The sequence below is a fragment of the Mandrillus leucophaeus genome, unplaced genomic scaffold (genome assembly GCF_000951045.1).
Source record: "Mandrillus leucophaeus isolate KB7577 unplaced genomic scaffold, Mleu.le_1.0 Scaffold851, whole genome shotgun sequence".
NCBI lineage: Eukaryota > Metazoa > Chordata > Mammalia > Primates > Cercopithecidae > Mandrillus > Mandrillus leucophaeus.
Window position 1 is genome coordinate 242,727 of NW_012109264.1, and position 14,044 is coordinate 256,770.

At 39.3% G+C, this 14,044-nt stretch overlaps 1 protein-coding gene across 2 annotated transcripts in view; it reads left to right on the forward strand.

Annotated features, from left to right (window-relative positions):
• Positions 1-14,044, forward strand: part of ADCY8 (adenylate cyclase 8 (brain)) — a 283,450-nt gene that overhangs the window by 152,745 nt on the left and 116,661 nt on the right. For both annotated transcript variants that reach the window (XM_011968626.1, XM_011968627.1), the window contains exons 6-7: positions 1,333-1,491; positions 7,189-7,459. In XM_011968626.1, coding sequence (XP_011824016.1) covers positions 1,333-1,491; positions 7,189-7,459 — 430 coding nt within the window. The remainder of the gene's footprint in view (positions 1-1,332; positions 1,492-7,188; positions 7,460-14,044) is intronic.

Here is a 14,044-nt window from a genome sequence, read left to right on the forward strand (position 1 = left end):
AAATTTTTTCCAAGCTCATAAATGGATTTAAGCCCTTATAAATGGGTTCAGACCTCATCAGAAATCTTCATTTAGAAGATATTTAAACGTTAGTAAATGTGCAGCTCTAAGAATTTTGATAGATGATATAACAACTTTGGTTTTACAAAAAAATTCTTAAAAAGATGTAAACATTTCCAAACTTCCATTCTCAAAATGCTTTCTTCAGAGCAACAATTTCTTTAAAAATCAGTTACTTTCTTGCTCATTCTTAAGTCATCATCTTCAGTCGGAAGAAATAAAATAAGCAAGTTTGTGGGTTTTTTCCAAATATATGCTAGAAGGAATATTAATGGCGACTCATTATCACAAAAATATCAGCAAATCTGGAACACTTGTCTTCTTGTCAAAGACAAATGAATAGCTCAACTTTAAGTCTGACAACTCTTTTAAGCATTTTGAGGTCAGATAATCATTGTATTTGGGGGGCAATGAAGGTTTTTCTAGTAATTCTTCTACAAAGTATTATATTCTACCATTTGATTTTCTGTATAAATGACATCATTTAATCATAAACTAAAATTGTTCAAAATACTCTGAAAGAAAGAATGCTCATGACTACAGGAAATCATCCAATGGTAGAAATTCTTCTGTCTTCTCAAGATGCCTCCTCCATACTTACAGTCAGAGGATGACCAGACATGTACCCACTAAGTTTCCAGTATCAATGTATATATCAAATGTTGGTAAAGTTTTTCAAAATAAGTAACAAAAGCTGTGAATGGAAGTTCTAACATTTTCTTCCTGCATCTCAATGGATGACCCAGCTCAACCCTGGGATGTAAACACTCTATTTCAGAGACCACAGCTCTAAGGAGTAGGTCAGAAGAGAGTAATGCGGTAATGAGGTCACATTTGTGTTTAGAAGGAGCAACTGGAAACCATGACAGTATGGGCTGGAAAGAGGTGAGGCTGAGGCAGGGATCCCAGACTCAGGCATGATGGTGGTCTGAACTAAGTCACAGAAGAGCTAGAAAGAAGGAAACAGTTGACATTTTGGTTGGAAATGGAATGTGGAATGAAGTATGAAATCAATAATCTATCACAGGTTAATGTTGGGTAGAAAAAGATGCTGGTGGCATTCCCTAAGACAGAGGTTACACAGCAGGTTTTGGAGGAAGGTTTCAAAGAGCCCTTAAAAGTACAGATAAAAGGCTAAGGATGTTCAGAGACTCTTTCCAGTTATTAAAGAACCCAAGAAGGCTTCATGGAAGAAGAGACATTGAAAGCGCAGAGCCAAGGATGCCCACTCTGGTCTTACACATGTGTCTCTCCATTTACCTATGTCAACAGGTATGTGCGGTCAAGGACAAAACACGATGTTGACATGAGGATTGGAATCCACTCAGGCTCGGTGCTGTGTGGTGTTCTGGGACTAAGGAAGTGGCAGTTTGATGTCTGGTCTTGGGATGTGGACATTGCAAACAAACTCGAATCTGGAGGAATCCCCGGGTAAGACAAAGCAAAGTCCTTTTCATGCTGAATGGTTGTCATTTGCTCATTTTGTGACAGTGGGTTTCCCATCTACAGAAATTCAGGGAAGCAATTATTTGGAAGGAGACCAGACATTGAAACATCAAACAACTATTAGCTTCCAAAATCTAGTAAAATGCATCAGAGGCAACAAGGATACGGAATAACAATAACACTGAGGAGTTCAGGTCTGTGCCCTGCATAGCATTGGTTCTTAGACTTGGCTGCACATTGGAATCTCCAAAGGAACGTTTAAAAAATACTAGTGTCCAGGCCATGTGCCAGTTTATTTAAAGGAGAATCTGTGCAGAATCTATTTTAAGTTCTTCAATGAATTCTAATGGGCACCCAGGATTAAGGCCTACTGACTTTCCATGCATGACCTAGGACTCAGTGAGGAAATTCAGGCTCTTCCTTAGAAACTCAGCTTTTCAAATTTGGCTGTCAAGATTGATTGACATAGGATCCCCAAAGGTGCTAGTGATCTGCAAAGGCCACTGCAACTAAGGTAAGTCTTGAAAAGTCGTATCAAGATTCTGTTTAAACAGATTGGACCTAATAAGATCTCGAATATATGTGAGCCAGTGTGATTTTCTGCAGCCTCTCTTTCTTAAAGATGATGGATGGATGGATGGAGATAGATAGATGATAGATAAATAGATAGATGATAGATAGATAGATAGATAGATAGATAGATAGATAGATAGATAGATAGATAGATAGATAGAGACAGACAGATAGTGCACTTCCACATATTCCTTTCCCTACCCCTAGACCTGCCCTTGGAGTCACAGATTTCTCTGGTATGTGCCATCATTCCTTGCAAATTATGTTTAATATCAAGTAATATGTTAACATGGGGGAAAAAGAAAACAAGTGGTGGAATCAGAGTAACTAGGATTCCCTCTCTGCCCCATGCTAAACGCTGTCATCTTCAGCAAGTTGTGTAAAGCATGCACAGCACCTGGCATGTGATTTTAGTGTGAACTTGGCTTACATCACTCTACCTATGTGATCTCAGGTCAGTGCTTAACTTCTGAGTCTAACTTTCTCCACTGCAGGAAGAGAGATAATAATACTTATGATTTGCTACCTTGTGAACTTATGTTCCTCCTCCATGAGAGTTTGTTCTCTCATCTGCTAAATGGGCATAATCCACCTCACAGGTCTCCTCTGAAGATTACCTCAGGCAATGTGTATGAAGCACTTTGTACACTGTGCAGGGACAGCCCCAGGTCAGTTACTATTCTTATGGGCATCCTTCACTCTATGTGGTGTGTCATGGCTGTTTGTCAGACAGGTTTAGAATTGAAGAAGGCCTGATGTGTTACTGCTGGGTTTCTTAAATCTTTCCATTCTTTAGGATTTTCCCACAAGCAACTACCTGCTGAATTTAGACAAACAAGATAGCCAGTTCATCTGGTTTCCAGGCCTGTATCTTAAAAGCATCACCAAACTGGGAATTGCCCATATACTCAACAGATTCCTTTTGCAAACCTTAGAATATGTTTTTGGGGTTTGTAAGATTCTGCTTTGATATTTGAAAGCCGGTTTAGCTACTGTTCTCAATAACATTAAGAAACAGAAGAGTGACCAAGTTTAAATCAGCACATCACCATGGAATACTATGAAGCCATAAAAGGAATGACATCATGTCCTTTGCAGCAACGTGGATGCAGCTGAAAGAAATTATCTTAAGCAAAATAATGCAGAAACAGAAAACCAAATACCACATGTTCTCACTTCTAAGTGGGAGCTAAACATTGAGTACATAGACGAGAATAGACACTGGGGCCTACTAGAGGGAGAAGGGAGAGAGTGGGTCAAGGGACAGGAAACTACCTGTTGGGTACTATGTTAACTACCTGTGTGAGGGTTTCGTCTTACCCCAAACCTCAGCATCATACAATATGCTTTGTAACAAGCCTGCACATATACTGCCCAATTCTAAAATAAAAGTTGAAAGAGAAGAGAAATGAATAAAATAACTTGTAAAAATAAACAGAAAAGTGACTGAGTTTAAATCATCTTTCACACCCTTATTTTTAATATCATGAGTCATGAGTCTGAACCGTGGGTTTACTACTTACCAGTTATGAAGGCTGGAAGATTGTGGCAAGTACTTCATGCCCTTCCCAGTTTCTTCACTGTGTTTGGACTGAAAACATTATCAGCCTTAAAAATGCAGTTTCAAATGTGCTTGTGCTTAAAAAGCACTTAGTCTAGCCTTCAATATAGCATCCAGCTCTGCTTTGCCATGGGATGTTGTCAATGTGCAAAATGTAGGAATGTCAAAATGGGACTCCAAACTCACCATGGTTTGATATTGTTTTGGTTTATATTTTTCTGCTTTTTTATTGTCTTCTTCTTTAACACCTCTGAACCTTGGGTTTCTAGAACAATGGTTCTCAAATTTCAACACTGGAATCACCCTAGGGCTTATTAAACCATAGCTTGCTGGGCCCCACCTGCAGAGTTTCTGGGTCAGTATGTCTGGCATGGAACTCAAGATGATGCTTTCTACCAGTTCCCGGTAGAAACTGCTGGCCTTAGTACCACACCATGAAGATCACCATTTTTGAGCTTGTGTTAAATGAGACAATGCATATAAAGTCCTTTGTCCTGTACTCAGTAAATATTAATGGTGGTTGTGGTGGTAGTAGTTACCATATAATACAGTTCCAGGGTGGTAGAGAGACACTGAAAGTAAAAGCACTTATCTCAATCCAGCACTGCCACTAATACCTAATATGATTTGGGGCCAAATATGTACTTGTTACTTCTGGGTCAGTTTCAGCATCTACAAAATGAGACAAAGAAATGTCTAATACCGGTTGTTTGAAGAACGGAAATGATATGAGATAATCCACAGGACACACAGTAATACCTTTGGCTACTAGATAACGTTTATGCAAAGCAAGAGTTACACAATTGTTAGGTCTTAATTTAGTATCATGACTACTTTTATTATATCCTAGCATTAAAATTTATCAGAAAACGCCAAGTTTACTTGAAACTCAATATATGAGAATATTGCCTGAAAACTGACACATTTCCTTAGAAAGAAATGCAAGCTACAGAATCTCATCTGCAAATGCCTTACCCCAAAGCTCAAGTTAGTAGCAAAGATGAAAAGAAACATATAAAACCCAGTTTCTACCAAAACATTTAGGTATATATTGATTAGCACTTCAGCAGAAGAATCAGTGAAGGCAAGGATCTCTTTCACTAGTGAAAACATAATATTGAGTTAATACATGGAAGTATTTGTCCCCCTACGTACTGACAGCAGAATAATAAAAATGTAGAATCCAGAGAAAACGCTAAATGGGGTTGAAATCAAACTTAATTATCTGAAAAGAAAATCAACCATGGTGCTTTAGAAAACCCTCCTACCAGGTTCATTTTGCCTAGGAGAAAAGATAAGCTTCCAGTCTTAACTCTGAGATTCATCTGAGAAAGCGGGTGAGGACTTCCATTTCATGGAAGGTCAAACCATTTGTTATTCTCCCAGGTCAATATTATTGAGTTCATATGTATTAACAAAATGCATCTTGGGAATATTTTGTATTTATTCAGCACATTTCTCAAGAGAGCGAAAACATCTTTCACACACTTATTTTTAACATCTTGCACTTGAAATCAATCAAGATATTTATGTGGAAGATGTGGAGAACATGCTTAAATTATCAGAAATGATTTGTTTGTACTTTGTTTTTTCTTATGTTCTTTGCAATGAACTATTCTCTCTGTAAGGAAGGATTTAGCAGAATGGGTTAGAAGGATGAGAGGGAGTAACAGAGCTGATGCTAAAAGTAAACTGCATTTTATTTAATTAATGAATTTATTTATTTTTTCTAAGACAGGGTCTCACTTTGTTGTCCAGGCTGGAGTGCAGTGCCATGATCTTGGCTCACTACAGCTTCAACTTTCTGGGGTCAAGTGATCCTCCCACCTCTGCCTCTCAAGTAGCTGGGAGTACAGGCATGCACCACCACGCCCAGCTAACTTTTGTATTTTTTTGTAGAGATGGTGTTTGTCATGTTGCCCAGGCTAGTCTCAAACCCCTGAGCTCCAGCAATTCACCTGTCTCGGCTTCCTCAGCATGAGCCACTACAGTGCATTTTTAAAAGCCACTCTAAAATTTTTTTTAAAAACTTCTCTGTTTACTTGGATGTATTATTCTTAGCATTACAAAAGCCAATCAAAATATTAAGCATTCTTTCATTCAAATGAATACTAAAGTAAACTTAGGAAAATGACTTTTGAGCTGAATTGGACAGTAGGAAATTGTTAGTAAGCACTAAATAGCACATTGAATCTGGAGAATTGCCAATTACTTGAATAGCTGGAGAGAGCGTAGGAGAGCTATATTAGAGGAGTGTCAGAAAATGAGCTTTGAAGTGATAGAGCCAGAGAATGAAAGCTTGGAGTTCTTATTCAGAAGGCCTGACAATAGTCTTCTGTAAGCTTCGAGGAGGCATGGAATACACAACAGTAATATGATGACAATGGCATTTCTTAGAATACTCTTAATAACTTACATATTTGCTTTTATAGTGTATATATTGTACCATGCACTGTTTTGACTGCCTTACACAAATCAAATTGTGTAATAATCACAGTGATGGTCAGAGATAGGTGCTATTATGTTTCCCATATTACGGGTAAGAAAATGGACTGATAGAAAGGCTAAGTAATTTGCCCAAGATCTCTCAGCTGGCAAGTGGCAGAGCTGGGTTTGAATCCAGGAGATCTAGCAACAAAGTCCATGTTTGTAACCACCTTGCCTTGCTGGTCTACCCAGACCACATTATAACCCAATAAGTAGTCTGATTGAGTTAGACAGTTATGAGGACAGAAAAAGTCTTCCCCAGAAGAATTTACCATGTGAAATTTCCATGAATCAAGTTCAATCCTCAAGGCCCTGATGTCATATGTTATTTTGCTAAAAAAGAAGCCTGAGTCATGAGCTACGGTGGCTGACAATTGTGCAGCCATGAGTCACTTCACTTGTGAGTGAGCCCAGTCAGCTGCCAGCCTGCACATGTCCACAGCTTTGTTCTTTGCTCCTTATAGTATACATGTTATAGGGGAAATTGCACCCAAAGTGGTTTTCCCAAAGGACCCTCAGTGCAGCCCTATGGACTTATCAGAATCACCCTTGAGAAGAATATAGACAAGTTGGAGAAACAAGATACAAATACACAAAGACTGAAATGCTAGGACAGGTTCCAAGACGATGAAAGAACTGTTTTTGCTTGGTGATTTGGATAATAATTGCCACTGGGTTTCAGAAACATTTGCAGCACTTGTTTTTCCGATATAATCAACACCACTGAAAAAAAAAAATCACTGTTTTGTAAAGTTTGCTGGGATCAGGCTGACAATCATAAGAAGAGCCAAAAGATGTGCTTAGGTGTTGCTCAGAAGGGCTGTATTTTATCAGAGGCAACAGTGTCTCTTGGGGCGATGTCCGTGATACTGTGCTCATGAATTTATGCTTCTATTTTATTTTATTCTTTCTACTTTTTAGGAAGACAAATATTGTCCTTGAGGACATGTCCTAATAATACCCAGGTGTAACCCTGGTGTTGGCTTTGTACAGGACAAAAAATATATAGCCTTTGCAGGCAACATCAGGAGTGTGTAATGACCTATGCCTTCTACACACAGGAGGATTCACATTTCCAAAGCCACACTGGACTGCCTCAACGGTGACTATAACGTGGAAGAGGGTCACGGGAAAGAGAGGAATGAATTCCTGAGGAAGCATAATATCGAGACTTATTTAATTAAGCAGCCTGAGGACAGCCTGCTGTCCTTGCCTGAAGATATCGTCAAGGAGTCAGTGAGCTCCTCAGACCGGAGAAACAGTGGGGCCACGTTCACTGAAGGATCCTGGAGCCCTGAGCTACCCTTTGATAATATCGTGGGGAAACAGAATGTAAGTCCTCTCTTCCTCCTTCTGCTTGGCCATGAATGCATGCTCGTGTGCATCTCCAATCCAGACGCCTCAGAGAAAACTGATTCATCTTTAACCTTTTCTCCAGTGAGCACCATAATTGCAAATGATCAAACTATCTCTGTGTCTCCTCAGGACAGAATTAACCTCCTGTGCAATTTCAGGAAATGCCAGAAATGCCAGAGGGTTCCTAACACCTTCTCTCTCTCTCTCTCTTTTTTTGTTTTTTTTGGTAACCTAGCTAAAAATAAATATTATGTGAAGCTGAATTGTAATTTTACCAAAAAACCACTCATGTTGGGAAAAATAAACCCTCTGTTATTAAACTAAAGGGGAGGGTCAAGTACATGATAATGTCCCTTTTTTGGTAGCTGACCATCATCAGTTCTGCATCGCCCTCTGAGATTCAAAATCAGGAGGGCACTGCTGATTTGGAAACAGGAAAGTAGCACCAAGTGATGGTCGGAGTCAGGGAGTTCAGTAGGAGCATGCAATTTCAAAGCTGCCCACATGATTCTATTTTTATATAACACGGATTTGCATCTTCTATGAAGGACAGAGCTACAAAGTCAGTACATAAGGAGTAGATCACCAATAACCAAAATTATTTTTAAATAATTTATTCAAATATTGAAATCACATTAAACCCAATGAGATGCTCAGATTCCAAGAGGCACTTAGAGAACTGAGGCTGAGCCAGGTCAAGAACCAAGGTGGACACAGAGATTCTGTTCTCCCAAAATGCTTGCTCAGAGCCATGGCAAAATTACCTGCTCTAATATGGATTTTCCCCTTTACCTCTTAGACACAGCACATTTAGTTGAATTCATGTAAGTTCAATGGTGTGACTGTACTATACATTTTTAGAGAAAGAAATAAAGATAGCCAATATATAACACTTATCTAACAGTTATCTGACAGTTTCTGACAAGATCCTCAACCAAGCAGAAGCTGAGAGTACCATGAAGTACCCAGCCAATAGTGTCTGGAGTTTTATGAAGACATATAAGGGTTAATTTTTAAATTCCATAGACCTGAACATTTCTCATTAACTTGTAGGTAAGAAAAATCTGTCTGCCTAAAAATTTTTTAAATGGAAAAGGTTAAAATGCTGACAGTCTCCCCTCTTTCTTCTGCATTTGAAAGTTTGATGGGGCACTCTGAGACTAGGCTATATGGTTTCTTTCTGGATCTGTGAGGGAGGAACTATGAGAAAATGTGGGCCAGATTCCACTGGGAACAGCTGCAGGTTGAATCTAGGCTGCATGCCTTGCAAGAGTTGACTCTTAGGTCTTTGACAGCTTTTTTATGAGTGTTTAATTTCACCCCAAAATTATTATGCCCACACAAGTCATAACTGATTGCAATGCCTAGTTTCTTTCCATCTCTGAGTTGGTATGCATGGTACAGTTTGTTGTTTTATAAAATAATGGTGTTATATACTTCCTGGAGTGGGTGCATGACCAGCTGACAGTGCCTTCTCTGCTGCTTTTGCCTGTTGTTAGCTTGGGTCTGAATGTTGATTATTTAAAGAGAAAGAAATGCATGCCTCATCCTGAAGACCTCAGCATAAAGTTGTCTCTCTCAGTTTCAGTTTTTGTTTTGTCTTTTTTATTTTTGAGGAATCTCTCTCCAGTTAAACTGATTGTAGGAATTAAGATAATTCGTTAATGTTCTAATCTGTATTGTACATGAACTTGCTACTAATAACTGAGAGCCAAGAAGAGGAAGATGGAGGTTCTTGGTTTTATTCTATAGTTGATTGATCTGATTAAATTGTATAGGAGTACTTGAAATATTTATTTTCTGATTTCCTAAAGATATTTCCTGATGCCACCAAATACCTATTCTACGAGTTGTCATTATTAGCTAGAGATTGTTATTCTTGTTTAGTCATACCATGTATTTTTTATGATACCCAAGTTTTGCCTGGATGTAACCCATCTGTGCCATCTTCAGCACGAATAATCTGAATTCATTTTGATGCCTTCAGACTGAAGAGCCAGTGAATGTGTGCTGATATTCATGAATAACCACGTGCCACCAATAATATTTTGGAAATTACTGAGCCTATTAAAACAGTCACAAGTATTCAGTGTTTGTACTTATGCCTAACTCTAGAAGTCAGTGAGCCATATGTGCAATTCAGAGACATAATTTGTCCCTGGAAGAGATCAAGACTGGTCTGGCTGAGCCTATGCTGTGCCAAAACACCCAGTCAATTCCACGGAAGCCCCGACCATCTGAGTGTTTGCATAACACAGATAAAGCATACTAATGCTTCACTGGGGGTATTCCAGCTAAATTGGCCAGATGTTTTGGCTTCTATTCATTCATAATGTGTGCTTAGAAATATGTTTAATGGCATCAAATTGCTGTGTCATATTCTGTGCTATGTAGACAGCAGATGTTCAGATAGTTACATCCTCATGTATTCATTCATTCAATAAGGATTAATTGAGCATCTATTACAAGCCAACTACTGCTAGTTAAAAAAAAAAAAAAAAAAAAAAAGAGGAGGGCTGGGGGAAAAAATCACTTTAGAGACAAAGTCATCCAGTAGTTGATATTCTTAATGAAGATAGAAATTATATCTGTTTCACTTACCACAATTTAGCCCACAATTAGAACAATACCTGGTAAATCACAGGGCTTGATTAAAGTTTGTTGAATGAGTGAATTAAATGATAGATATGGGTAGTGAGGGAGAGGAACCAGTCAAGTTTAAATTCTAGATTTTTTGCTTGGGTGACTGCGTGGATGATAGAACTTCCAACTAAAATAAGCAGTATTAGAATAGGAGATTGTGTGAGGAAGACTAGGAATTCTCTTTGGGACATGTTGAGCTTAAGGTGTCTGGGAAAAATCCAGGGAGAGTGATCGTGCATTTCTGAAACTCAGGCATAAAAGAACTGTGCAAGAGATGTGAATTTGGTATTCATAGTCACGAGAATTTTGTAGTTAGTAGAAGACATGGCAGTGAAAGAGATCGCTGTTAAGAATCGGCAAAATTAAGGAACAAGAAGACACAAGCAGACCTTGAGGAACACAAGTTGGAAGGTGAAAGAGAGTCAGTATTCCTTGGCAGAGACAGAGAAGAAGCAGTCAAAGTGGTCAGAAGAGAACTAGGGAATGTGGTGTCATGGAAGCCTAGAGAGTATGGCATTTTGAGAAGGAAGGGGCCATCAGCAAAGTCCAATGGAGACAAGAGGCCCAGGAAAATGAAGACTGAAAGCTGCCTATTGGAACTGGATTGAAGGACATCATTGGTAAGAGGCAGATCTGGTGAGATGGTACAGTCAGAAGCCAAGTCATCATAATTGGTAAGCGGTGGCTCTGGGTTTCCAAGAACTCCAGTTCCACCCCTGTTCCCTTCCCTCTACCCATTCCAGTAGTTTGCAGATAGCTTGGGGAAGCAATGAAAATCACCAATCATTATCTCTGGCCCCTTATGTGAGTCTTCCAGTTTCTGTCTGCCTGACAGAAACTGGTTTTGATGCTGTGTCTTCTCTGCCCCTGTATCTGTATACGTTTGGGTTAAAATTGTTGCTTTGACCGTGTTCTGGTATCCAAGTTTTGCTCTTGGACATCCTGAGCACCCATCCCCTTTTACATCCCTGCCCCCTGACAGGTGCAGATGCTCTGCCTCTTAATTTGATGCCTTGGTTTCCTGAACCCTGACTCAGATCCCAGTGAGACTCCCTATGCCTTGAGTTTCCAGGTGAAATGAAAGTAAGAAAACTAAAAGGCAAGAAGTTTATGATAACAGGTGGACTATTGGAACTTAAGATTTTAAAAGTAGAAGGAGATGGTTGAAGTAAATCAAGAGTGAAAAATTTCACATCTAGGGGAGAATATCCAGGAAGTTCAAGGCTAGATTATTAAATGAGTTATCAACATGGACATTAAATCTCTCAGTGTAAAGATAACATTGGAAATGAAAGAAAGACAAGAACAGGATCCTTATCATAAAGGTTATAGTTTCCTTTATGTTTATATTTATATTGCTCTGAGTAAAATCTATATCTGGGCTTGAGCTATTGTTCCTTCTGTTATTTAACAGATACTCAAGTGTACTACATACTGAGGATCCAATAATGATTCCCTGTCCTCTAGGAGCTTATATTTCTTTTCTCTTTTCTTTTCTTTTTTTTTTTTTTTTTTTTTTTTTTTGAGACGGAATTTCACTCTGTCGCCCAGGCTGGAGTGCAATGGCACAGTCTCAGCTCACTGCAACCTCCGCCTCCCGGGTTCAAGCGATTCTCCCGACTCAGCCTCTTAAGTAGCTGAGATTACAGGCACGTGCCAGCACTCCTGGCTAATTTTGGTATTTTTAGTAGAGATGGGATTTCACCATGTTGGCCAGGCTGGTCACAAACTCCTGACCTCAAATGATCCACTCGCCTTGGACTCCCAAAGTTCTGGGAATACAGGCTTGAGCCACTGCACTGGGCCCGGGAGTTTACATTTCAAAGGAGTGAGGAATGCAGACAATTAATCAAAACATGTAAGTGTAATGAAGGAAATAGAGAGCTATGACCAGGGAATATATAGAATATAGAAGGGATTGTTAAACCTCTCTAAAGATTTAATACAAGTGCTAAAAGGACCCTCATGCAAATAAGCAGGAAAAGAGCATTCTAAACAGAGGAAAAGCAGTACAGACACCCTGAGGTAGAAAAGAGTTTAGTGTGTTAGAACAGCAAAAAGGCCCAAGTATCTAGAGCATAATGAGCAGAGAAAAGGGGTAACAGATGGAGCTAAGGGGGCTGGGACCTCCATCCAGCAAGCCTTGTTGATGGATTTTATTCCAGGAGAAGTGAAAGAAAGGTTATAAGCGGGGCAGTGATGTGATCTCAATTAGATTTTTAAGGGATCACTTTGGCTGCCTGTGAAGAATGGACTGTCAGGGCAAGAGCAGACTTAGAAGAAAAAAAAAATCCATCTTAGACTTCAGATTTTCAAGAAGATACCAAAGGTTCTTATGTAGCTATAAAATGTGTTGCGTGAAGGATAGTAATCATTTTAACTGGATTTTTATGACAAGTGATATGCCAAGAGAACGGAGGCTACTCTTTTAGAAGCGAGGACCCTTTGCAGAGCCTAGAATTTGTTTCCATATGTTGTGGAATCATCTTCATCCCATCCATCCCTTTCACATATATTACGGCCCGAGAATCCAGCCATGTTTCTGTTACTCTGCTAGGTCTTTTAAAAGAGTCACATGGAGAAAAGTACACAACTGGTACCTGCATTGTATATTTTAGTCATTTCTACACAATAGACTGATTTGAGGCATTTTTGTTATCTTGAAATTAATGTGTTTCCAGTGAGGATTATAAAGACAGATGGAATTTCTATCTCCATGTAACAAATGGAAAGCAAACACACTTCATTGCCTGGAATATAGATAAACATCCACGAGGTCACCAACACTGACAGGAGTACAGAGCTTTGGGACAGGTAGCATGTCGGGAGTGGTGTGCACATGTTTTTCCACTTAATTCTCACACCAGCCTTACAGGGTAAGTGTGATGTGCCTACTTCACAAATGGGAAAACTGGGATTCAGAGAGAATTGATTAATTCCCTGAAGGACACATTGCAGGTAAATAACAGAGATGGAATTAGAGCCCCATATATCTGACTCCAAAAGCCCCATGCTTTCCATCAGTTCACACTGCTTCCCTCTTTGTGGCCTGAAGATATATGCTGGGTGTCACCTTCTACCTTGATTTCAGGTCATCTGTCAGTCTTAGAAGGTGAGTGAGTATTTGTGTGTGTTGTGCGTGTAGTGTGTGTGAATATGTGTGTGGTGTGGTGTGTGTTATGTGTTTATGTACACGGTGTGTATATGTGTAGTGTGCATGTATAGATGTGTGGTATGTATGTGGTGTACGTGTGTGGTGTTTACATGTGTATGTTTTATGTACATTGCTGTGTATGTGGTGTGATATATGTATATATTTGTGGTATAGGGTATGTGTGTGATATGTGTGTATATGTGTATATATGTGTGGTATGTATGCACATATTGTATATGTATGTGATGTATGTGTGTGATGTATGTGTATATGTGTGTATGATGTGGGGTGTGTGGATGTAAGTGGTGTGTATGTGTGTGTGTGTGATGTGTATAGGTGTGGAGTGTGTATATACATGTGTAAAGTTCTCTACTCCTATCAGTGTTGGTGACCTTGTGGATGTTTATCTATATTCCAGGCAATGAAAAGTATTTGCTTTCCACGTGTGGCTGTGTGTGTTGTGTGCAAGTATATGTCTATGTGTGGTAGGCATGTAGTGTGTGGTGTATGTGTGTGTGTGTGTATGTACATGTGGCGTGTGTGTATATGTATGATATGTATGTGATATGCATGGTGTGCATGTGTGTGATGTGTGTATATGTGTATTTGTGTGATGTGGGGTGTGTGTGGTGTGTATGTATGTGTGGTGTGGTGTGTGTGTAGTGTGTATATGTGCGTGTGTGGTGTGTATGTATATGTGTATGTATGTGTGGTGTGGTGTGTGTGTGGTATGTGTATGTGCGTGTGTGGTGTGTATGTATATG